This window comes from Ornithodoros turicata, chromosome 1, assembly GCF_037126465.1.
Source record: "Ornithodoros turicata isolate Travis chromosome 1, ASM3712646v1, whole genome shotgun sequence".
NCBI lineage: Eukaryota > Metazoa > Arthropoda > Arachnida > Ixodida > Argasidae > Ornithodoros > Ornithodoros turicata.
The window spans coordinates 66,151,703-66,178,693 of record NC_088201.1 but is presented as its reverse complement, the minus strand read 5'-3'; the positions used below and the strand labels follow the sequence as shown (position 1 = coordinate 66,178,693).

The window sequence follows — 26,991 nt, the reverse complement described above, 5'->3', positions numbered from 1 at the left end:
GCCTGAATTATCTCAAACTATGGGTTCTATGGGGAGCTGTGGGCGCCTGGCTGAAACGGCCGAGACGCTGCACGCACATGCGCGCGTACAAAATGCGATTTCAAAACGTTCTCGACCAATCGGAGCGCGCGCACAGTCTAGGCCAATGGGCTTGCAACGTGGCGCATGAGCGCAGTGCTACATGCACTGCTCCGGACATTGCTGTGGCTCTATCTATGAGGGGTAATAGTAACCTGAGGAGCAGTTCAACACTTGCATCAAAAGCTGGGGACGTATTACGACGTGTCTTCTTTTTGGTGTTCTCGGAGCCTGTTGCATCGTTTCATGTGCCGTTATGGAACCTTTCGCGGAGCGATAAGAAAGTCTGTTTTGTTGTTTTGTTTGTTTGTTTTGTTGTTGTCTGTTTTGTTTTGCGAACTGTTTGTTTCTTGCACTGCGGCAGTGACACAAAAAAGCCTCCACACGTATAGCTAGCGTTCGTTCATTTGTAGCGTCGGAACTCGTATTCTCGCTAGGGAGGGTGTTTTGGGTGGCTGAAGCGTTAGGCTTAGTTGGCTCATGTACGCACATCGAATGCAATTGGCAGTTGTAGCACCTCCATTTGGTCCATTTATAGGAAACCGAGGACAAATGACCAGGGAGGACGTGTTTCTTAGTCAGACGATCAGAACGATCCCAACAATATCCCAAAATAAGAGATTCCATGCCTCAAGCAGAAGCAAGAGCAAAGGAAAGTCGTGCAAAAGCCGCACAGGTAAAAGAAAACGATGAAAAATGGCGGTAGTAGTGTTGATGGAACGGCTTGCCATGGTCAGCCGCACAGAGACGGGCAACGTGACGACTATCGCAGGGGGAATCGTGCGTCCTGGGCCCACTTCACAGGGAATTGTACCGACATCTGTTGTCAAATGTCTGAGGAAAACCCACGGAAAATACCCAGTACGGGAACAAGAACGACATCACACCACATCAAATGAGAATGAAGAATTTTTGCGCGAGGACTCGTGTTGGCCTGAAGCTGGTAATGCCCCTTATAAAATTATAGCACATTATTATATAACACATTATATATATATAGCACATATATATATAGAACATACATATATATAGCACATACATATATATAGCACATATATAGCATATATAACACATTATTATATAACACATTATAGACACATCCTAGGTGCAGCCGATTATACGTCAAAGGGTTCAACGTGCTGGAGGGTCCAACGAGCAGGAGGATCCAACGTTGGATCCTTCCACGATATGTTTATAGTCCTTTTAATGCAAATACTTTTAACTGCTCCATTACGTCATAGTGCTTTGCGCATTATGTTCTTTGTTGTGCCCCCCCCGCCCCCCCAACCGAGGCTCTTTCTCTCACTTTACTTCTATGCAGAGTACGTTAGAAGTGTGGCGGCATCATTTTGTGTTACTGTTGGGCCATGCATTGTTGTTGCATTGTTCCACTCTCCGTAGTGTGTTGTTGGCCTTTTTACAGGCAGTCAAGAGGGGCCTGAAGAGGATCGTGGGACATACCCTATCCCACTTCATCGAAGTTCCTTAGCTGCTTCATGGGACAAGTTAGTCCCATTTTTCTGTCGGCTGCAAAAAGTTTCTCAGCGTTCGGGTTTAGTTTTTTTATGTATAAAAATGCACCAGAAGATCAGTGGGAGTGTTCTTAATGATGTGCAATGCCACACTTTCTCGTGTCCAACAAAGGGTTAACATCGGGCATCTGTTAACAGATGACAAAAAGAAAACTAAAACTCCTTGGACAACATAGCTCCAATGATCATTCCTTTCCTTACACCAGTTCCGTATTTGCAAATTTTTGCAATTTCAGTTTCTCATAACGAGCCGTAAGAGAATCTTGCTGTAGTTTCTTTACTCACCTTCACTTGACACAGTGGAACTGGTTTTCCAACATTGCCATGTTCGCAGTGGTTGGGAGGCGTTATTGTGACCATTCCCGATGTTTCGGTCATGCCGTAACCTGTAAATGCACGGTCTGGATGAAACGTATAACACGTTCAGTCGTAAGAGCGGCAAGGTCGAGAACACGTCCGAAACAACTTTCAGTGCATTTTGGTCAGAATACGTTTAATAAACACTATCGGGGCGTCTGCTTCCACAAGCGACTCGGAGATACATAATAGACCTCTCCCTTTCTATAAAAACATATGATGTAGGACAGTACAACAGCGACGCCAACTTGGTAGACTTGAACTAAGGAAGTTATTTTATTGCATTACTGATGTAAATATTAAGATATGTTGATGTTGATGTTGGGGGAAAATGATAGGGAGAGATTGAATTCGTCACACGACAAATTCAGCAACTCCCATAAACAGACCCCCCCCCCCCCAAATGGAGAAAAAAAAAGAAAAATACGCCATTTTCCCGAGAACTATCGGCGCTATCGGCCAAAGGCCAAATCATCGGTTAACGTTACGCACAATGAATCACACGGTCCTAATAGACTGACTCCAACGCACAGCTCCGAAAAAATGTCACAAGCGCTGACAAGGCAGCATCCCTTTTGCCAGGTGGCCAAGGACCCTGCACTTTTACGAGGTCGATGTTGCGGTTGTCCAATCGGTCGAGAGCAGATTTCATGGTAGCCCTTTGAGATGTGTATTTAGAACAGTGCACGAGAACGTGCTCACTGTCCTCCACACTCTTCTGTGAAATTCTGTTTTAAGAGTGCACGGTTGCTCAAAGTGTACAGTTCGCTGAATCAGCCTTCTCAATTTTATGGAAGAATTGCCGCCCGTTCGAGACGTTCAGACTAGAGTCATTGAATAGCTTCAGAGCACTACAGCTGATGTACAACTGCAAGTTCGACGCCATATTGGCTCCGTTAAGTTCGTCTGCTACGTTAATGACGGATCCTGTCTGTAGACGCTCGTTCTTTCTCTTTATTCGACCACGCTTTTGCGTCTCCCCCCCCCCCCCGACCGCCATCTCTTTCTTATTTTTTTTCTTCTTTCTCTCGGTCAACGATACCCCCTTGACGACAGTGGATTAAGGCCCTCTAAATAAAATCACACGTGCTGTTACGGTCAACGCGCTGCAATTCGCAATGTGAAATAAGTTTATCGCAGCATACGGTCGTTTTGCCTGGGCGGAAAGAAGCTGCACTCTTAAAAATGAACTTCCCCGTATAGCACGCCCCTAGCCAACCATCATGCCGAATGACATCGGTCTCTGCCCTGATTTGTTGAAAACGGGAGACGTACGCCTTTTTTGTACACCCTATGCAGTACATATTTGGTACAAAACAGGCATACGCTTTCTGTTTTCAACAAATTAGGCGCAAGAACTGTGGCACTACGGGTGATAGTTGGCTAGGAGCGTGCTGTGCAGTGAAGTTCATTTTTAAGAGTGTGTCGTTCCACTGGCACGTCAACAAAATGCCGCCGAGTTTCACATTTTGTCCGATGGGAGAGCGGCGCTCTCAATGTTGCAAGACGGCTGTTGGCATAGTGCCGGGGAAAAGGAATGCAGTACTCTGACTCTGGTTCATACGTAACCTGTGCAAGAGCGTCTGGATAGACCGAGGTAATGTGAACGGAACTCTAAATTTCAGATCCGGGTCAACTAGATGATGGAGCAACGAGGAGTTCCCATCGCCTTGCAGCCATTGTTGTCTAGTCATAATCTGTGTAAGGGGCCGCAATATGTCTTGCACATCTGCTTTGGCATATGTCACTAGATGTTTTGATGAGGACAGATGTGCTAGGTCCGCTACTTCATCAGTGGCTTCATTCCCCCGTACACTCTTGACTCGGTACCCTTTGTTGTAACTTTTACCGACGTGTAACCTCTAATAGACGTAGATTTCAAAATGTCGTAGAAGTTATGCGCCCGGTACGGCGATCCTTCCTAAATGATGTGGTGAGGCCTCTCGCACATGCGCAATGGTCTCGTGACGTTCCATCAAGAGTTCTGATGCGTGAAGTGGACCCTGACTTTGGCTTCACCATGCCTTCTCGTGTGCCTTGCCATTTTGCGTCGCTGATGCACAGGCTTCGTCTCGGGGTTGCATTCACTCCCCATTTCAAGCATCTGATCGGCCGCTTCGACTCTATGCTCTGCTCTCGCTGTGCTGTTCTGGCGGATACCCAGCATGTGCTCCTCGACTGCCATCTTTACACCTTCCAAAGAGAAGCTCTGCAGTGTCGCCTGCAATCGATCACGGCCGCACCATGTACATTGGCAACCATCCTCGGCCCTTGTTCCAACCAGATCGACCATCGTCAAGCTCTTGAGTACTTCAAGATTTTTCTCCTGGACACTGGTCTCCTCTCTACCTTATGGTGTGCCTGCGTACCTGTGTGCTGTGGTGTTGCCTACCGTTCTGATGTCTTACTGACTCCACTGACTATCGAGCCCTATTTAGCATCGTTCATCACCTCATCATCAGGACACATCTCATCCTACCCATTGTGCCTTGGGGTAGTGGGCCGCACCTTATGTGGCGAATTTCCCCATTCATTATCATTAATTTATTTGTTGTTGTTGTCGTTGGTACGGCGATACCTCTATTCAGAGGTTAAAAACGACTTGTAACCTGACGTTGTAGGAGCAATAGAAGTTACTTCTGAGTTCTACCCAAATCCAATCGTCGTAACTTATAAATGTAGCGTTTAAATGAACGTTGTAACTTGTAAACGAATTCCGCGTTTGCATTTCCTTGGTGTGTTTTCCTTTCGTTTGCAAGGTAACCTTCATATAAGGTAATGCGCAAAAGTTACTGTTTTCTCGATCTAGCCGCACATTCAATACGAGAGTTTCGGATTAGTGTGAGTTATGTTATTGTGTCTCTGTTTCTGTATGAACTGCGGATTATTTTCAGAACTATGAAGAAAGCTCAGGATTGAAGTACTGGAATTTTATCGGCGTATTTTTACCGTATGTTCACCACAAAGTTTCGTAGTTACGTTTTTGCCGGATAGTCAAGCAACACTGATCCCAGCGTCTGTCTGTCTCTTCAACGCGGTTCAACACCGTGTGTTGCTTCCCTTCTTTGCTTAATCATAATAATAATAATAATTGGGGGTTTACGTCGCGAGACAACTGAGATCATGAGCGACGCCACAGCGGTCGGTCTGTGGATTGCTTTTGCCCACCTGAGGGTTCTTTAACGTGCGATGAAAGCTCATCACACGGCACCCCGTATTTAACGTCCCTCGCGGAAGACGGCGTGTCTAAGCAACTTGTACTCGTTTGCTTAATCAATTGTCGTCCTTGTGTTTTACTACTTCGTGTGCCTCTGATTTACCAGTTCACTACAGCTGCAGTGTTTGTATTGTGACGTCCTCGTGCGCCTGCCTCTGCTGTAGTGCCAGGTTTGCCAATTAAATAATATATATTTACGATGAAAGATGGAAGTCACTGAAGAGGTTAGCCAGCTGTAGGACTCCAACCCACATCTTCTGGATTATCGGTCCAGGGCTCTACCAATTGAGCTAAGCTAACCCCCCCCCCCCCCAGTGACTTCCAAGGGTGCGTCATCTGAAAGGACAAACCAACCACTCTCTCACTCATCCCCCTTTCACTCTCACGTTTTTCTCACTCATACATGCATTCATACGACGGAATCGACGCAGGCTGCATCAGTTGAACATGAGACAATTGATGTTCTGAGGCTGGAACACATAGAAAGGACAAATACATGCAAATCCTCAAATGCCTAAGAAATTAATGATGAAAGATGGAAGTCACTGAAAAGGTTAGCCAGCTGTAGGACTCGAACCCACATCTTCTGGATTACCGGTCCAGGGCTCTACCAATTGTATGTATTGTATGTATACAATTGTATGTATTTGTCCTTCCTATGTGTTCCAGCCTCAGAACATCAATTGTTTCTTGTTTAATATATATTTTCCAGTTAAGTTATTTATTTATTTCATTTGTTGTGCATGTGAGTCTGTGCATGTATAGTGATCGCTCGTTTTTCGCCACCAGATGCCTCTAGATGAATTACGTATGCATGCTATATATTGCAAAAGACAGTTCGCGTTCTGCACTGATGAGAGCTCATTTTCAGTACCATTCGTTATGTAGCGTCTGTGAAGAGGCATAGAATAGAATAGAAGCAGAAAAAAAAAAGGAAACTGAATGATTTAAAAGATTATGTCAGCGCGTATGTCCATGAGGTAGTTCGCCAGTGCACACAGCGCCGGTTGCTGGTGCTGCTTTGGCCAGCTCCCCAGTACCTTCTCATCACTAAAAGGTCGGTTGTGAAGTTTCGCGGGGGCCAGTTCGGTTGTCAAGTTTCACGAGGGCGTTCTTCAGTGTTCGCCGACAAGAGTCGAAGCGTCGGCAAGTGACCAGCACGTGCTCCGTGTTTTCCACAGTTCGCAAGTTGAACAGTTCGTCTGTGAAGAGGCAGGCGTCTTAGAGGCAGCCATGCCTGGGGGGCCAAACTAACTTTTACGTCCGCGTGGCGGGTATATGCCTGCATGTCCAGGAATCCATTAAAGTATGATGCCATGGCCAGCATTCCTGGATTGCATGTACACAGTCAGAATGTCGTGGACTGCGGGTATCATACACCCATTACGTAGGAATGATATTATTGCTTGTAGTCCAGCTTTTGAATCACTATATATGATCTATTGCGCTGCAGACGGGTATGTAACCACATATTGAAAAATGAAGAGCGAGTAGTATGGCGACTAGTTCTGCCGTTGTTGAGGATGCTCTGGGATAGCCGTGTCATATTCCTTCCCTGTTGTGTTCGTGGACAACAAAGCCAGACGCAGCCCAACTGCTGTTGTTGGTCCATCGGTGAAAATAGCTGTCCTGTTGTGGTCATTTTCTATCATGGATAGACAATACTGTCTCAGCGCAGCGGATGGTACACTCTTAGAAATGAACTTCACCACATAGCACGCTCCTAGCCAACCATCATCCCGAATGACAACGTTCTCGCCCCTGATTTGCTGAAAACGGGAGGAGGAGCCTATTTTGTGCCATTATGCACGGCACAAAATAGGCTCCTCCTCCCGTTTTCAACAAATCTAAGGCGAGAACGTTGTCATTCGGGGTGATGGTTGGCTAGGAGCGTGCTATGTGGTGAAGTTCATTTTTAGGAGTGTAGAGCTGACTCTCGGTGCACAGTTACACATATTTTAGGGGGGGGGGATATGTTTATTAAGGAAAAAAAAGAAAGGGAAAGGTCAGCCAGACGGAGGTCGGCCTGCTATTCTAAAAAGAAGGGAAAGGGGAAGAAAGGAAAAGAAAAAAGGAAAGAAAAGAAAAGGAAAAGGAAAGAAGAAAAGGAAAAGGAAAGAAGAAAAGAAAAGGAAGAACACACAACTAAAACTGAAAGGTCACACACACAGTCACACAATCACAAGGCGTTGACAAGGTTGGAAGCGTGGAGAAAGCGGAGCAGCGCAGTGGTGACTGCCCATTGGGTCGACTGACGAATGGGACCCAGTAAGGTATAGCCCACAGGGGTGCCAGAAGTCCCAGACCTTGTAACCACCCCCAAGCGGTCGCTCCTTGCAAAACCGCCATCTTGTCCAGGCCTGACGTCACTAGCAGACGATACGGCGCGCACGGAAGGCGACGAAAACAAATTGGCGTGGTTTCTATGCTGTGTGGCAATCGGTGGCAACTTGCCAAACGCAACTATGTGGTGTTAGTCTGGTGTCGTTGTGCGTCTTTTAGGTATTTAAAGTTGTGAATAACACTTTACAATAATAAATATGGGACGTTGTTGCTACATGGGCTGTCAGCACCGGTCCGGCGAGGCAACAAAAGCCTCGGGCGTAACATTTCACTGGTAAGTATATGCGTTTGTCGCACATCGTACGACAGTTGACTTTACTTCTATTTATTGATTACAGTTTCCCACGAGATCCTACGCTTCGAGAAGCTTGGGTTGAGGCCATTGGGAGAACTGGATGGACACCCAGCAAACACAGTGTAGTGTGCTCCAAGCACTTTCAGAACCGTGACATGGACAGGACATCGTTAGCACGGATTCGATTAAGACCTGGTGCGGTGCCCATCGCTCATCCTTCTGTGTCTGCTCCTGAGCTGCAGGTGTGTTTGAGTGCTCTCGTTCCCGTACTCCAAAGTGCGTATAATATTGTTTGAACGGTACAAGAAATTGTGACAACCTGTTATGAATCAGTGAGCGTTAATGTCGACAAAAATAAAAGAAAGGAAAGAAAAAACTTGAATAGCAAATTCTGTAAGTAATGCTATCAGAGAACATACTTTTTGTTTTGGTCATGCGCAGTAACCTTATTGAAATTTTCAATTAAGTAACATGACGAGAAAGTGCAGCACATGAGATATGAACTTGTGATCTACATTTTTCTGCCAATCCCTAGCAATATTTCATTACCTATGCCACACATATAATGTCGGTTATGTTCCAGGTAGCACAGCTTTCAACAGCACCTGAGGCAGCACGTGAAGCAGAGCATGAAGTGAGTGTCACTTTCGTGTTCACACTCTCAGGGCATGATACGCAGTGTTCACAGCATTTCCTTGCACAGTGTTTGTGCTTCATACGTTTAGGTTTATATTCTGTATTTTTCTGCTATGTCGTGGCAATTGCTGTATGGCATACTGGTTGTTTCCTAGATGGAACTAGTCACAGCTCCTGGTGGAGAACAGGAGCAACTCCCAGCTCCAGCCAGAACACAGGAGGAACTCGCTCTAGAGGAAACCTGTGAGGGAGAACATGAAGTGAGTGGCCCTTTCGTGTACACACTCAGGGTGCTGTGAGCTACAGGACTTGAAGTCCTCAAACATGTATATGATTTTTTATTTGGACAATTATTGCTACATCATGCAACATTTCCCCTGTGAATTCGACACAGGATGCAGAGCCTTTCTACCACTCCCTCGTGCTGTTCTCTTTCGCTCCATCTATCCATCTCAGTACACCACACATAGCCACAGTTGCTTTGCAGTACTAACACAGAGTCTAAAAAACTTATCCACCATTGCTATCCATTGTCTACTATTGCTACAATCAGTATGCATAATGTATCTTACTGTGTGAAGGAGTGTAGTCTCTACACATCAACTTGTATGCCATTGTATGCTATGCAAGCGTGTGAGCTATCTGCGCAGCCCCTTAGGTTGCCCCTTTCTCCTCGTGCCGGTGGAGCCATCCTAATTTCCCCACCCTTTTCGAAAATAAGAGGGCCATCAATTACACTGTGTACCAGGTGGCTTCGTCTTTCACCATATAGTGTCATAATTTTACTACATGTCCACATGTGGTCCTCTATTGTTGCCTTCGGAGAGGATACTCACTTTGTCATGTCGTCTTCCAAACATTTCCCCTCTCGTGCGCAGAGACCTACTTGCATAGCGTATTGCTAATTTATTTGTGCATCTTATTACCTCAGAGTTTAGACAGTTTAGTTTACTCTGCTGTGAGTTCCACATGTCAGCTCACATTGAAATTTCTATCCTGACAGCAAGACTTATTGTCCAGCTCCTGTGCCGAGATGAGTGATGTAAGTATAGTACATTTTGCTTTATGATGCTAAATCATGCTGCACTAAAATGTGTGGTTCCTGTTAAACAACTGATATCGAGATAACTGAGTGACTCAACATGTCAACCAGCAAACACAAAGTGAGACGACTCGATGTTGTTTCTTATATTGTGCTGAAACAAAGCACGTCACTGTGCACGTTCTGCTTGGTTATCAGTACTTTTCATCTGACGGGGTCACAACAGGGCACAGATAAATTATGAAAAAATGGCTAGGAAGCACGCGAGCTGGTGAAGATGATGCATAATGTAAAAAACCCGAGACTAGGGAACACGAAGGGTGTTGTGTCTGTCCCTTCGTGTTCCTTAGTCTCGGGGTTTTTACATTATACAGATAAATTGCTGCCTTTTCAGCTATGCAAAATATTAGTCATATGCACAGAGCACCATAATTTCTAACATCGGCATCTAACGGCATCTAATTGGTCTGAACAATCGTTTTTTTTATGCTTTCTTAAAACCATCAAACCTGTATTATATGTGATTTACTTTGGCTGCAGGAAAGCACGGGCTTTGACTGTAACCCGTTGCACAACCCATTTACAGAGCTCGAAGATGAGGACGTATTAGTAAGTACTTGCTTTCTCTGGTTCTCCATATGCTTGCACAGAGTTAACTGTGCTACAGTACTGCATTCATCAAATTTTGCAGGGATATGTCCGAGCTGGACATGCATCACCTCAAGCTTCTTGTTCAAGCTTAAATACCTCACTGGTGAGAATGTCAACTGTCAGAATTACTGCTCAATGCAATCCTGTTTTGAATGTTTTGGACCGGCCTGTTGATTTGTGTTTGGAAATTTACATATTGGTACACATGACCCAAGGTTATTTTTATACCTGGGTCAAATCAGTAAGCTGGGCCGAAACATAATTATGTCCATAAGGCTATCAAGTGTCCGAGACATGTTAATGTGAAAGAGAAATGAAGAAGGGGTAATAGGGAGTGACTTTTTCGGGTTAAAACCGATTCTGCCCGGTTATTACCCCCGAACTGATGCACGACCAATTCGGGTTAAACCCGATTTCTTTCTGATTTCCAGTCACTATGGAATCCTCAAGTGACGTTTCCACTGAAGACAAACAAAGGTCGCCACGTGTAACACATTTAAGAATGGGTCACTTACGCTCCCAGCAATACACCCATGTGTGTCAACACTGTCTATGCCTTCGAGGATTACCACTGGAAGGTCACGATCCCGCAAAAAAACACAAAAAGAGAGATTAGGAAAGGACTCAATAGACAAGAGGAGAAACAAAAACACCCGATAACACCCGGCACAATTATATATATTTATACATATAATTATATATATGTATAACAAAGGCACAATTATCGCCTGATTTTTACCCCCCGAATCTGAGAAAGGCATTGAACCCGAAAAAGTCACTCCCTAGGTATAAACTGGCACAAAAAACAGCGCAGAGACAGGACGTGAGTAGACAAATGAAGCTCTGACTAACAACTGTGGTTTATTGGGAAGGAATGAAAACAATTTTGTGGTTGACATACTGGGTCTCGTGGGAAAGGAGGGTAATGGAAGGCACACTGTTACCACCTCTATTATGAATTTGAATCATCCGTCTCATTTGACTAGTCATGTCCGGTCTCTGCAGTGTATTTTGTGTCCAGTATGTACCAACTCGCCCACACTGTTGCTATGAAGGGGTTATAAGTATGGAAACACAGTAGTGATGCTTTGTGAATGCTAACGTTTTTATGCTTTGCCTTCTTTATTGGTGTACACCTGCTTTTACAATTCTACAGTACATTTAGCTATAGCTGAGGGTGATCTCCATCTTTTCCTTTCCTTTGTGTATACAGGAAACCAGTGCCATCACCTATGCTCCCTATGCTGCTGCCACATCTAGCAGAAGGATTTCACTGGTGAGGACTACCAAAAGCAAAACAGTTGAAAGGATGCTATACATTTAAGTGCAGTCAAGGTATATACATGCATTTTATTTTTCTATCGGACACATAGGATACTGCGAGCACCTCCACTCCTGTGACCCCTACCAGAGGGATTATATTGGTAAGAACTATCAGGAGGGCTACTGTTTCATCTCAGACCACAGAGGGAATGTGCGGCATGCTTATATCAACAGTAACATAGAATCTCTCTGTGCCACTACAGTTGGGGATACATTCAAACCATATGGTTCTTCTTGTCATTGGAGGATATACCAATCTGTCTTGAGACATGGCCACTACCTCGAAATTAATAACTAAGTGCCGTTAAATACAACATATTGCACACAATAAAAGAGAAAGGGAGAGCAAGATGTACCCTGAACACTAAAGGGTTTATTGTGCCCTTTACGTTTTAGAAGAAAAATCTTTCATCACGAGAGTATGATGGCGGCTGACATTTTGTACAGGCTGCATCTACGTAGCCTACTTGGAGCGTACTACGCACTATAAACCAGCCTCTTTCTATTCCATCAAATGTGTTTGCATGTATCTTCTAATTCCTAACATGACATCTTGATGGCATGTATTGATTTAGATCTGTGATTTGACTGATTTTTACTAACAGCATGAGAAAAATGAATTGCATTTATGATGTACACTCAATGATGAAATAAAATACTTACATTGATTTATTCTTTGTTGATTTGCATGTCTGTGTCATTTATTCTAGGAAGTAGGATTGGGAGGCATAGAGGAAGAGCACTCCAGCTTGTCCATCTACGTAGCCCTCGCAAGCTGTTAGTGCATCTCGTTTGCTTCTAATCATGTGCATGGTACAAATCAATCATGAATCATGCCTGTTCCTATAAACTGAAAGTCAGGTGGAAACACTCGCAGCTGACCCTTCACACAAAGGCAGGGGGGATGTGAACTGCAACAACGTAGCGGTAAAGAAAGCTGAGACATTTCTCTGAAGGTCCTTTGATTAAACTTACAATGAGGTACCTAATATTGATTGGCATAATTATGTACCGTGCAACCTGCATTTTTGCACAATAATTTCACTGTAGAATATATAAAATCATAAGTTAAATGATGCATACTTATTTTTTATTGCGAGAAGCTGGTAAATTTCAATGTGTGTGTTATGAATTTACGTCTAACAAGACGACTGCATGCTCACTGTCCAGGACAGCCATGCCACTGAGGACACACCTGTTAAGGCGTTTTTGAAAAAGGAGGTGAAACGAGTGGCATCGCTGCACACTGCCAGCAAAAAGAGGATAAAGGCTCTCCAGCAGGCACAGCGACGCATAAAGCAAAAAGTGGCACACCTCGAAGATGTAATAAAAGACTTGAGGTCCAAGAACATACTACTGCAAGAAAATGCAGACTGCTTAGAAAACATAGCAGGAGCCCACAAAGACATCCTCAAACGACAAACAGCAAAACAGAAGGGAAAACCCGTGCCACGTCAGTACAGCCCAGAGTTACGTGCCTTTGCCTTGACACTCCACTTTTATTCCCCTCGTGCTTATAAATATGTGCGTAGCACTTTCGACACCTGCCTGCCACATCCACGGACAATAAAGAAGTGGTATCAATCAATCGACGGCGAACCAGGATTCTCAAAAGAAGCCCTCACAGCACTCCGAATGAAGACAGCTTATGAAAACAGCAAAGGCAGAGTTACAGTGTGCAGCCTCATGGTTGATGAAATGGCAATAAGGAAACATGTCGAGTGGGATGGAAGGAGGACATACGGCTATGTCAGCCTCGGGCCTGACTCCACCGATGATACAGCAATAGCCAAAGAAGCATTTGTTGTGATGATTGTTTCCATCACGGAAAAGTGGAAGCTGCCAATTGGCTATTTCTTAGTTGATGGCATATCTGGTGAGCAGAAGACACACCTTGTGCGCGAGGCATTATCACTTTTACATGAAGCAGGTGCAACCATCGTGTCAATCACTTGTGATGGGGCATCGTCAAACGTTGCCATGCTTCGCAACTTGGGTTGCTCCTTTGACTACGAAAAGGGCCTCAAGACAAGCTTTCCCCACCCTGAGACTGGTGAGCCAATAAGTGCATTTTTGGACGCATGTCATATGCTAAAACTAATCCGCAATGCCCTGTCCCACAAGGAAACCTTTGTAGATAATGAAGGAGACACTATCTCATGGGCATATATAGAGAAGCTGCATTTGCTGCAAGCGAGGGAATACTTTTTTATTCTTGTTACACTAGGATTTGGATTTATTCTCGAGTTGGAGTGAACTGCTTCCTCGTGTGCTTGAACCCCTTTTTGAAAGTCAAGTGTTTCAATCACTCCGGCAACAACATATGCTTGATCAGGGTCCACTGGAAAATCATTACTATCACATTGTGAAGAGTATAGCACAAAAATACCTCGAGGTACGATTACATCATGCAAGCAGGCAAGCCACTGCTGACTTGCATAGACAGCGCTGCAGGCAGCTTTTCACAAAGTTAACACAGTTTAAGGGGGAGTAATTGAAGTGTTTTGTTTGTTGCAAGAAGCATTGCATTGAGCAGGTACTCAGTATCACGGTTAAGACCAGAGTTCGAGGTAACCCGTTACAAGTAACTCGTTACCGTAACAAAGTTCCTTTTTTTTTTGGCAACTTGTAACTTAACTCGGTACTTTTGTGCCGTGGTAACTTTCAGAGGAACTCGTTTCTTTTTTAGGTAACTTTGCCAGAGTAACTTAAGTTAAGTACCAAGTTACTTTTAATTCACTTTTCACTCACGTCCACATATTTTCTTGCTTTCCCTCCGGTTCATTTATGCCATTTTTTACCATTTCGTGATGCTCAATCAATGACAGTATTCTATTCAGGGAGTAAGAACTGCTGCCATTGAAATGAAGCTGGCCCGTTGTGTGCCCACAGGGAGCAAGATGCAAAGCGTTCGAATGGACCCCTACCAGAGAAACGTCATCATAATGTTGGTAGAGAGAGACAAATCGGAAGGGGTGGGCTGGGTTCCACGAATGGGAACTTGTTTGCTGCCTCCTACTGGAAGAAAAATAGGAAAGAAGGTCGCATCCCTTTCTGGGACCATCATAATATCATCAAGACGGAGGCTTTCGGGGTTGACCTTGTTCACCTCTAGCTTCGAGTGTAGTTCAACTTTACCAAATTTGTAGCGGTGTCGAACACTATGACGTCATTTGTTTACAAAAAGGGAGAGGTCTATTGTTGGACATAAATGAAAACGACCTAGTCGTATTGTACTTCTCCGCAGGTAACTCAAGGTCTAGCTCAACTGCTCACACGCGCTGCTAATTACCTAACACTATTACCAAATACTATTTACCTATTTTTTGTTCGAAGTAAGGTAAGTGTAAGTAACTCAGTAACTGCAAGTTACATTTCAGGCTGAAGAACATAATTATTAACTGTTATATTTTTCACGGGGTAACTGAATTTGTAACGAGTTATTTATGACGGGCACTTTCTCGATCTATGGTTAAGACCACTTCACAGGTTACTACTGTAACACACTCTGTTCTACTACAGTAATGTATATATTATATAGAGCATCCCTTCATTGTTTTATAGTTTGTAAATATTTCACCCACTTGCCCTTGGGTCATGTTGCCTTGTATATAGTGATACAATACAAACTTCACATAGTGTATGTCAAGAGCAAACGTTGGCTCATGTAAATAGTTTGTTGCTGCTTTTTGTTCTGGGTCTCCCCAGCACTGTTCCTTTAACCTGCGTCAGTAAACACTTCATTTAGTAACTACTGGACTACCAACTTGTCTCTCAAACTTCCTAACCAAGGTTTCAGGAACACCATGTCATGGTAAAACCCGGTAAAGCGATAAACTACTGCGGCTGCCCAACTGACTGAGGTAGGGGACGTTTTTTTTTTTTTTCTTTTTGTGGACACTTCACATTCAGTTTAGGTAAAACACAAAGATGACATACATTCACAACAAGGTTTATTTATCAACGGGCAGCCGGTACCGCGGAAATATTGCGAAGGAATTAGCCGCTGTACGCAACACTTCACCGTGTACTATGAGGCCACATCCATGAGGATCATGTTTAACTGTTGCTGCATTCGATCAAACTTGTCAGTACGATCAAAACATGCTTTTGAATCCAATCACAGAAGCAAAAGTGACATTGTTTACAAACGTGTTCACCGGCGATCATGTGCGCCGCCATTTTACTGATCATGTGAGTGATGACGTTTGCGTAAACGTCAGGCCTGAACCGTCCCACAGTTCTTTGCGCAGGGTTGCACGCTCTTTTCAATGGGAAGGGATACGACAGGGCACCCCTGTGGTATAGCCAGTGTCATAGTGCCGTAGCCAAGTTAGGGTAGACGACGACAGAGGGCTTCACGGTGCAGAAGGTGTTTCTGGCAATGTAGGATGCAGACATATTTTAAGTACCATAAACGTTCAAGGGGGATGCTGGGTCGATTGAGGAGGGATTGCTTTTGGCAAAGCCCGATTTGGAGCAAACGCTGCGAGGAAACCGAGAGTTTCGACGCATAACTTTGCGTGCCAGTGGATGTCTGTGGTGCCGCGTGCAGAGACGGATGCCGCGCTGTTTCTTGCGCAATATTAAGGATAATAAATAGATAGATAGATATAGATAAAACAAAATATATCTCAGTCATTTTATTGTTTTTTCTTGAGCACCATTTGTTTTATGGTGCAGCTGGAGTATTGTCTACCAACCTTACCAAACGACAACGAGCCCTCTGCGCTGGCTCTTGCATTCAAAATGGCGACTGTGAGTGCCGGCGGCAGAGACAATGAAAGCGAAAGTGGCATGTGTTTTTCGGAATGTGCGATGTCATTGCCTGCTAGTGAGCTTAAACGCCATAAGGCTGATGCAACAATGTTTTCTCACCCGTATGCTGTTCCTGCGGAGAAATGGCGCAACGCTCCTCACGAACGACCCGACGTCACTTTTGGCTGTACATATGCATACTTTGCCCAGACGTCAGGACCGTACACACCGGAAGCCCTTCAATCGTACAGGTCCACAGAAAGGTACAGTATGATGATGGAAGGGCATGTACGGCGGGTGCTTCCTTATACAATGGTAGGAGAGAGCTCTCCGCACTCGTGAGAATCAATCGACTGTTGCGCGCGATAGTTTTCTGCCGCGCTCATATTTCTTGCGTGAAAACGTTATTTAGTAATCGGTCATTCCTTCACGATCAAAACCTTTTTTTCTTCTTCTCGGTCTTAGACTGCTCCTTTAAGCCGTCTCAGAGGACTGGTGTGGAGTACGACGCCTGGGCGTTTGTCAAGAAGGACGAAACAGTGCTAGCTTCTCATTGCAAATGTATGGCGGGGTGAGTATCTCGAACAGCTTATCATATCAGAGATAAGGCCGGCCCGCATGATGCGTTTTTCTTGCGTAAAAGCTGAGTTTTCACGCCCAGCGTGAAATTTCGTACGTTGCAGCTGCTCGCAGCGCGCGATTTACGCATATCAGAGCAGGGGCCGGATTCATAAACAGTTCGCACGACAAAAATTGTCGCAAGTCCGTCGTAAGACAACGTTGCGATAAAGTGCGGGTTCACGAAGCGCGGGCGTCGTAAGGTCGTCATAAGTTACGGCGAAATCCTAAGAGAGCCCCCGAGCTGTCGTAAGTCAATCAACAGCAAACATGGCTGCCTACTTTGGCCGGTGTGGATTTCGAACAGTTGGAACCGCGACGAGGTTTGCGACGTGAGAGGCTTGTTGGAAACGTGTGACATTGTTTGACGTCTCCGAGAGCCATCACTTGCTACGCTATCATAGGATGTCAAGTGCTGGGATTCGTATAGCCTGTGCGACGTACGTGTTGGCTCCCTCCTTGAGGTGACCAACTGATCGGTGCCACGCTATTCGCGGGGACGTGCAGGTGATGGTTGCGTTTCGTTTTTATTCAAGTGGAAGCTTCCAGTTGGTGATTGGAGATTTGGCGGCCGTGAAACAAAGCAGTTGTTCCCGCATCGTCGTTGGTGTAACAAGTGCAGTGTGGACGCTCAAATGAAGTTCATTCGCACACCGAGTGAACTTCTAAAAAACACCCTGGGTAAATTATGTTTGGTCATGTCCAGGCAGTTGTCATGCAATGTAGCGTAAGCAAGGTCCTTCTCTATGAACATTCCGTATACGTGTGCATGTTCTGAAATTGTGCAGGAGGAGTGCCCGGGGGATGGAAAGTGTGGTTGTTTTAGAAAACACGTTTATGTCTGAATACGCTCCTAAATAATTTTGTAACTGAAGTCAACTAAATAAATGAAGATTCCACATTCTTATGTACGCAGTCTATTCACTGTTGCCATGGTTTAAGCTGCCACCTGGCAATGTGTTCACCCCATACTTATGCTGCTCTATATGGCAAGCATTCGCATTGCAGGACAAGCAGGCCTGCTAAATGTTTCTCAGTTTTCTTGTGAGTCTCCAAAACTTCCTCTGCCCCAGTGCGGCTGTCATCTTGACGCCTTCATGAAATGCCATGCACACACTAATCTGAGAAGAGAGGCATATAATTATTGACTCAATTGACTGTACACTGTGAATGCACGTGACGAAGCATGAGGAGGTACAGTATGCTTGTGGTTCTGTGCGTGGTTCTACTCTGAATGCCCCTGCTCAAACATGAGTCCTTGCTTGACCATGAGGCGGATGCCTGAGGCTGCTGGGCAGGCTCTACATAGATATCATTCGCAGTCGCTTTTTCTGAAGGTAAGTACACATGGGAGAAAACGTAGCCCCTGAAAGAGGCGTCGTTGGACATGGTCGATGGGATGTGCCTGGATTGGTGAGTTCTTGTGCTGAGTCAGAGCTGAGCACAGCATTCTCAGCGAATTAATTAACACAAGTTTGTGGTGAGGGTGTTTGGTGCACTCATCCCCCCTCACACACATACCAATATCGAAACTGCCAGGAATATCATGGACAGCAGTTCGGTCAATGGCCCCAACCACTCTTTCCTCCAGTATCGTCACCAGTACTAGCCGCGCTGCGGTCTACACTTGCTCCTGACGTTTGAAATTAATATACTTGTGAATGTTATGAAATTTCATAGCCGTCCTTTCCTTTCCTCTCTGTAATATCCACCCTAACAACTATTGTAATTCCCAATGAACCCTCCCATTGTGCTGTTCCTGCGAACGTCCACATCGTATACCTCTCTTTTGCTCGAACTTTTAAAGTCTGTCCACTTCTACTTCTGCAAAGTTCCGTGTAATTCCCGAAACCGCGAAGAGGGCTGCAGTGATGTGCTTAGGGACCTTTTGCTTGTCTTTAGCTCCTGCTGCTCCATCTCCACTGGCGTCGATAGCGTTTTTGTTTGTTTTGTACCCTTCCACGAGGGTCTCTATCTCACTCTCCGTAAAATTCGGCCGGTGGACACGCTTTGAGGCCCGATGAGTGACTTCTATATCAACTTCAGAACACACTTCTGAAAATACCGAGCGATTTTGTTGACAAACACCGTGGCATGTGGCATAAGATACAACGGGCCCCATTGGTTGAGCTGACGTCGTTGCTATAACAATAACATAACCTCGGGCCCAATCGCTCATTAATCCCACGGTCACATTTCAGGAAGCACGTCAGCTGCTCTTTCTTGCTCGTTCTGCCCATCGTGAAACTCCCTCTCCTTTACGATCCTTTCGTGAATACTGAACCCCGCGATTTGCGACGATGTCTTACGACGGTTGTAGACTACGACATCGTAGCGAATCTTACGAACTTGTTTGTGAATCCGACCCCAGGTTTGATATTTCACGCAGAAGTCAGTTAACGGGCGTCCAATCATCGCGCCAATAATAGCAACCAATCATAGCGCAGCAAGTCACTTCTGGTTCCGGTCCAGCATCCTACTTCCTTTTTAGCAATGGCCGCTCTTACGAAAAAGCTGGAGAAAGAGACCTCCAAGTACAACGACTTCCCCTGGTGAGGGTTCATTTTACCAAATGCAAATCAATTACAAAGGAACGCACACAAAAGCAACCATTTCGGGGCGGAGCAAACCCTAGTGAAGCAATTGCGTTTGGTGAAGCACAAGTATGAAAAAATATAACAACGCTATCAGAGGAAGCGCAGTGGCCCCAACACACCCTGTTGCAAGTAGGGTTGCCACCTTTTGTAGTCAAAAATACCGGCTGAGGGAGAGGAGGTGGAATAGAAGGAAAGGAGGAAAGACTCGCTGGAAAGGGAAGTGGGTGAGGGATAGAAGAGCACACACAGAAAACGAGAGAGAGAGAGAGAGAGAGATAATACGAGGAAACATATGTTCCTGTATGTGGCTGGATCATTGATGTTAGAAATTGCTATAAACAGGCATGAACGCTACACTGGATCGTATTGAGCAACCGGATTGGACTGCCGCTTACTTTGAAAAACGCATCGACGCAAACAAACCCTTCTTTGCAGGCGGATATCTCACATGATGGTTGTATACGGCCTAAGTTCTAGCTGGGTCGACACAACCACTGATCTTCAGAACACAAGACTTAATGAATAACAATGATAATAATAATAATAATGAATAACTAAGGAAACAACTGGTGACTGCGGAGTTGGTTTGTGCCCAAGATTTATTCAAGCTGTAGTGGAATGTTGAAGGGAAAATCCCGCAAAAGTCCCTATGAAAGGTCCTGAGAAACAAATACCGGCAAAAGGCTGCCGGTATCGGCTTCCTACCGGCAACCGGCAGAGCGAGCAAATAACCGGCCGTGTCGGTATAATACCGGCCTGGTGGCAACCCTAGTTGCAAGCCTTCTGAAGACTTGACACCATAAAAGGCAGTGCTACCAAGAGCTGTGATTTTTACAGCCTATGCACAATATGCATATGCGCCTGGTCATATGCAACTGGTAGTGCAGATGACTGTGGTGCTGCAGCTGATCTGCCAGATCCCCTGCCTGCTACATTAGCAACGGAGCACAAGAAGCTTAATGAAGAGGGACGAGAGTGGCTCAGCTTTGAGGAACTATGTTGCCTCCCAGGTTTTCAAAGACGACAAACTGAGGCAGCAACAAAAGACCAAAGGCTCTGCCTTGCATGGTATGAGCAGAGATGTGGCCGTCTGACAGCGTCAGTTTTCCCTAAGATTGTCAAGTGCAAGTCGTCAGCAGCTGCCAGCAACTTGGCTGTGGCATTGACTGAGTCACCACTGGTGTGCTTTGAACGAAGCAACCGGAACGCTGCTGCGGTTCGCCATGGACTAGAACATGAGGAACACAGCTCCTAGAGAGTACACTGAACACACGCGGATCTATCATAAAAACTTTGAACGTGTATGTGTTGGCCTTTATGTCCATCCTACTATGGCATACCTTGCAAGTCCTGACGGCAAAGTAAGATGTGACTGTTGTGAAGAAGGCTTGCTCGAGATGAAGTGCCCATACATGTATTGCTCGCGACACGGTAGTCTGAAATCGCCTGTCAATAGTTCGGCAGCTCATATTTCCTTGAGTGCCCTCGAAAATGTTGTTCTAATATTGTATTTAAAGCTAGACCACATGCTGCATATGTGTCTTAGTCGAAATAAATGATCTTGCAACACCTCGAGGTTTCAGATGGCATAAACCACAGGGTGCCGATTTGAGATAACCGTGTCGCAAGCAGTACAGCGCTGTTGCCATTCAGGACATTGCAGACAGACGGTTTTACCTAGGCACAAAATATGCATGATCTGTCTTGCATATTTTGCAAGATGCAGATGCAGCTTGCTTGTTCTGAACTATCATACTGTGACCTTCTGTGTTGGACCACAAAAGGTCTTGTCATTTGCCGTATTGACGCAGTTCCAAATTTTTTCTGTGATCATGAAACTGCTCTACATTCCTTTTACAAGATCCGCATGCTTACTCTTCTTGTAAAGTGATGTTACTTGCAGTGGTTAGCACTGTGTATACCCTCCTGTATTTTCATATAGCCAGGCACTCATTAGCTCCTTTTGTGCACAGAGTCTTTCTGGCGTACACCTTGTTCTTTTTTCCCCGCAGTGGCTTATTTTCTTTTTTTGTGGTGATGTGTGCATAGCTTGCAGTATATATGACCTTGTAGTAGCATTTTCATGGTGTGTAAAGACCCATAATCAGTAGCAATTTGTAATTTTTGTAAATTAGACAATTTATAATGCATGTTATGTGAATGCTTTAAAGCTGTCACATAGAATATTCATAGTAATGTGGCTTCTTTATAGAAAATCTTGTCAAATATTTGTTTCCGTATCACGTTTTGCGCAAGTATTTTCTCCTAACTCATTATTTCATGCTAATTATGAATTTTAAGCCATCAATTTTAAAGCCGAATGCCAATTTGATACTGATAGCCCTTGAGAAACCCTGGACTCTCTTTTTTGCAATGAAATACCTCTTACGTGACAATATTAAAGTAGCACAGAAGTCATTTTTAACACCCTGTTTTCTCCCTATAAAACTGTTAAGTAGGCCAGTAAGATGCACCATGCGAAGTAATTCACACAACAGAGTCATAATTATCGCAGAAATTAAATTTAAAGTACGCCGCAAAAAGCGACCGTGTGCAACGGCGGTGAAGAGCAGTACCAGCTTGTGATCTGCCTAGAACCTCGCGCTGACGCTATAAGGAGAACGCTCGCTGATTGGTCTAGGAGTCATTCCAGCTCAATCGTCCCAGTCGCGTGGCTCGACCATCGCGGATTTCGGAGAAAAAAATTTATGATGTTGCCATTGATGGGAACATGAACCACACAAAGTATTTTTTTCCCGGAAGCGCGCTTAATGGCCGCTAGGGGACTTTGAACTCCCACACGAAGCAGTAAACCAGGGCGGCTTCACATTTGTAACAAATTCAAACTGGACTCTCTTCACAAAGCCTGGTACTAGCTCCGCACCGGTCCACACCCGTCCGCCGCGGTTCATTCGCATGGGAGCGTTCGGTGAAATATCTTCTAAATCCACTGAGTTTGCGATTTTTTTCCGGACTAACTATTAAAGAAACTTCCAACAACTATTTTTTATAAGTTCAGACCGGTCCAAGTAATGAGCAGAAAAAGTTTGAAGCTGGAATATTGCACGGTTTTTCTTTAAAAAAATCGCAAAGTTTCGTGTTCAAGCAAAAACCCGTAACTTTGTTGAGCCGCCCTGAAATTTCTGAACATGCTGTGACATCGAAACCGGCTCAAAACGGTAGTCCAATGTCCCAATAATCATAACAAAAATTTTCTCAGGGGTGTTTTTTGTTTAAGGCGCGCAACGATTTTTTAAAGTTACCGTGGTGCCGCAGGCGGCCTGCAAGGGCCAACCTATAGTCTCAGCCGTATTACGCGGGGAGGGAGCGAGCTTTCCTACGTTTGCTCAAACAAAACGCGAACAGAAACCACAGACAGCAACAACTACTTGCCTTGATTTTTATTTTGGTCTATTTACAGTTATGCAGGCGTGGGAGAACACAAATACTAGCGTAAGCACTAACGCTGTGACCTATTCATTGCTACAGTCCCTACTCACCTTGAACACAGAGCTCTCGGTAGACGTTGATGTCACTGATGCCCGGACGTGCTCGAAAAAGGCTCGAAGTAGTGAAAAAAGGAAACAGGCTCAAAGTAGTGACACTTCCAAGTGCCGGGAACAGGAACTGCATTAGCGAAACGAGATGATAGCGACTGCCCCTCCTTCTGCACGACGTCTGCGCAGACCCACAGTGGCGTGATCTCCCTTAACTCTTTTTGTGCCCACAAAAATAATTGATGTGGTGACAGAATTTGCTCTCCATGAGGCCTCTGCAAACTTGCCTTAGCTGCGAGCCTTTTTAATGTTCCGCCAACCCCGTCACACTGTCCCTTGCCATGAGACCTGGCGAAAAAGTTCCACGCTACACTGATTTCGAAGTCTTTGCTGTGGAAGCACAAATTCAGCCTGAAAGTTCTTATTTTTGTACTGCGAAGCAGCACCGTCACTAAAGTAGTGTACTTTTTCAATCTTCTCCACAGTAGGAAGGAAGGCCTGTAGGAACACCTTGATGTACGTGTGGACGGCAGCGGTATCGTGCGTCGTGCAATCAGAAATTAGGGCGTACGACTTATGCAACAGGCTCCCGTCGATATCGGAGACATAATATGCAACAATTGGGTGAATGGTCTCTTGGGTGTTTTCCCAATGGAATGACTGTGGGGCGTCCTGTGCGATGAAGCTATAGTTATCTGCAAAATCTAGCACAACAATTGCTTCCGTTGGTGGCAGCTTAGCGATGACAAATAGCGGGATTGCTCCTTGGTGACGAAGTGGCGGAACTTTATATTTTCCAGTTGGTGCAGTAGCCGGTCCCTAAATTCGTCACTTGACAAGACGCATGTCTGAGGACTAGTATGGTGGCCGGTAAACCACTGTTGGAATGTGACGCTATCCCAAAATTCTGAAGAGAGCAGTTCCTGGTCTTCAAGGTGCTGCCTGACATGACCTACCCCAGGGCGACGTGCAAAGCGTGAAAGCATGTATTCTTCCTTCCCGATGTCACACACCAACAGTCGCACAAGCTCCGTGTAACTTTCTCTAAACCCTATAGCTTGCAGCATCAACTTCAGGTTCTGATATAGGCACACACAAACGGAATGTGTTCCAGGTGCCCCAGTCAGAACGCACCATGCTGGGCGAAGGCTAGCAAATGTTGAGAACCCCGCTCTCAGGCTGGGATTGCTGCTCTTCCATGCCTCATACGCTTCACGTAGGTCTACGAGGACTATCCTTTTCTGGTGCCCCTTAATAACGTCTTTTTTGTCCGGGAAGGCAGTACGTTATTGTGTGCTCTTCGTAAAAATTTCGTATGTTCGTTTTCACTTCTTCGGCCATGAGTTTTCTTTTACGACGCAAAGGCTCCGCGAGGACCCCAGTGCTATGCTTTAGTTCTCTAGCTTTTCGCACCTGCCTTTCAGGGGCTCCAAAGAAGTCTGTCACTTTTTGCCTCGACCAGGAGGCAGGGGCTAGGGTCAGAATTGAAGTCTTCCTATAGCTGTCGAAACTTCGTCCTTGTATTTTTCGTTGAGCTCGTACAGGAGGTTCTCATAGTCACCACCCATGGCTGTTTTGTCGGTTGAGTCTCCGCCGAGGTCTACTCCAATCCCTTTTGATATAATCGACTTCGCACGCGTCTGTATTTTCATAACCTTCTTGGCATATGTCTACCTACTAGCGGAAGAAGCTTGGGCTCCTTGCGGCGCGGGAACGCTTTGATTGATTGATTTTAAAAGAAAAAAATGGAGATGGTAGTCTCGAGCCACTCGGGACTGGCTACTCCAGGACGCGTTATTAATACAAGAAAGGGAAACTACACTAACCTCGACGCTTTGAAACGCTTTGAAAGAATAAATGAGAACATCATCACCGAGCTTGTCACCAGAAGCGAAGTCTCAAGGCACTAAAAACAAAGAGTGTCACAATGTGTCAAAGAGGTCCGTCGAGACGAGAAATTGCACAAGGGAGAGCATGGCAGGTATGAGCTGATTTGCTGGCCAGCACCCAAGAACCTTTTCGGTGGAGTATGGCCGATTATCCAGGCGAGACAGGGACGACACAAGGGTACATCGGTGTGCACTGTACCTCGGGCAGTCTTGAAGTATATGATCCACGTCCTCAACTACATCACACAGACTGCAGTTGGGGGACGGGACCATGCCGAGCTTAAACAAAAGTCGTCCACTGTATGGCACGTTGAGGCGAAGCCTGTAGATGAGCGACGTGATGGGTCGAGAAAGCGCTGACGGCATATAAAAACGGAGATCTGGGTCCACCCTGCGCAGGAACGACGTAGAAGGGACACTTCTGCGCCAGTGTTCACTGCACAGACGTCCCATGAGAGTACCAATTGCTTGCTTCGCGTCCGCTTGGGTGAAATACGTAGGGTGCGTCGGTATGCCTCGTGCCACATGAGCCCGTCTCGCAAGTAGGTCGGCAGCCTCATTCCCAGGGACGCCACAATGACCTGGGATCCACTGCAAGGTGATGTTATGTGTCTGTGTGACAGCACATGAATACTCCCTGAGGACGTCACACACCAGTGGAGCGAGGGAGCTCGAGCCCAGGGTGCACTGCAAAGCTTGGAGGGTGGTTTTGGAGTCACTGTATATGGTCCAGTGCATCGGTGGTTGACGGGACACAATGAAGGAAAGCGCCATAAGAATGGAATGCAGCTCGGCCACAGCAGCCGACGTCGGGTGCGACAGCTTAGCGCTTCGTTCAATCGACAGCTCAGGGATTACGAATGCACAGGTAGAGCCGGTCTGTGTCGATGAGCCATCAGTAAAGATTTTAATTCTGCCTTCATCGCGATGAAGCAGACTCAGGGTGAGTTGGCGAAGAACAATTGTTGTAGCCGATTTTCTGGAAGTCAAGCCAGGGACATTGACATGCACAGATGGTGCCTGAAGGGCCCATGGAGGGACTGCGGGTAGAACCAGTTTTTTATGCTTTGGAATGAGGCTGCGGTGAGCTAAAACGGCTTGGCAGTACCCGGATGCTGGTCGCCGAAGAATGTCACGCACTAATGTGTGACGGTAGTGGCGAGTGGAGAGCCTCATGTAGTGCCCAAGAGATTGTGCCGTCCGCATAAAGACCAGCGAAGGCTCCTTGGCTTCAGCCATGACAGGGGCAGTTGGCGTTGATTTGTGGACACCAAGGCACTGTTTCATGCTCTTTGCAAGGACGGTTTCCAACACTTGTTCAGACGAAGGACAAAGACTATGCAACACTGGAAGATGGTACATTAACATTTGTCGTATGAGGGACCGGTGCAGACCAAGCAATGCCCTTGTAGAAAGCCCCAAGCGGGCACCACAGATGTATCGCAGGACACTCAGTCGAGACTCAGCTCTACCTCTCAGACAACGAACCTCCGCTCTCCAGGACAGACAGCGGTCAAGAACCACACCAAGAAACTTATGGTGTGTAACACGCCGCACGACATTCCCACCTATATGAAGCTGAAAGTTCTTCAAATGACGGCGAGTAAAAGGCAAAAAAACAGTCTTCTCATGAGAGAGGTCTATGCCTCTGTTTTCCAGGAAAGCAGCTACAACATCAAGGGCACACTGTAAGCGGCGCTATAGCGCTGGCCACTGCTTGCCGGATGTCCATATGCATATATCGTCAGCATACAAGCCGATGTTGACACCCCGTGGCAAGAGAGCTGGTAGAGCAGCCATCACGACATTGAAGAGGAGTGGGCTGAGGACTCCGCCCTGTGGGACACCTGCTGTTGTGCTGTGATGAGACGTTTCACCATCCGAAGTCATCACAAAGACAGTTCTACCACGTAGATAGTTGGCTATCCACCTGAGAGCTCGCCCAGTAACGCTCAGTGAGAAAAGCTCATGGAGTGGCTCGCCGTGGCTTGCAGTGTCATAGGCTCGCTTAATATCAAGGAATGCTGCCACGGTTAGTAGACCATCCGATCTAGACTATTCTACGTGGGTTACCACATTCAAGACACAATCCATTGTAAAACGAGCTCTCCTGAAACCTGCCTGCGCCGGGTGTAGGAGCGTCCGGGACTCCAGAAAC

The 26,991-nt window shown here is 45.7% G+C and overlaps 1 protein-coding gene and 2 long non-coding RNA genes across 3 annotated transcripts in view; 2 read left to right on the top strand and 1 right to left on the bottom strand.

The window, feature by feature from the left end:
• The window catches only part of LOC135378346 (luciferin 4-monooxygenase-like), a 112,146-nt gene that overhangs the window by 15,799 nt on the left and 69,356 nt on the right, over positions 1–26,991 (bottom strand). The window contains exon 7 of the mRNA XM_064611363.1: positions 1,896–1,996. Within this exon, the coding sequence (XP_064467433.1) occupies positions 1,896–1,996 (101 nt within the window). The remainder of the gene's footprint in view (positions 1–1,895; positions 1,997–26,991) is intronic.
• Positions 7,535–8,456, top strand: LOC135378348 (uncharacterized). The gene is made up of 3 exons (XR_010418333.1): positions 7,535–7,801; positions 7,866–8,064; positions 8,406–8,456. It is a non-coding gene; the product is annotated as an uncharacterized LOC135378348 (long non-coding RNA).
• On the top strand, positions 10,070–11,886 carry LOC135378347 (uncharacterized). The gene is made up of 4 exons (XR_010418332.1): positions 10,070–10,109; positions 10,192–10,254; positions 11,365–11,427; positions 11,525–11,886. It is a non-coding gene; the product is annotated as an uncharacterized LOC135378347 (long non-coding RNA).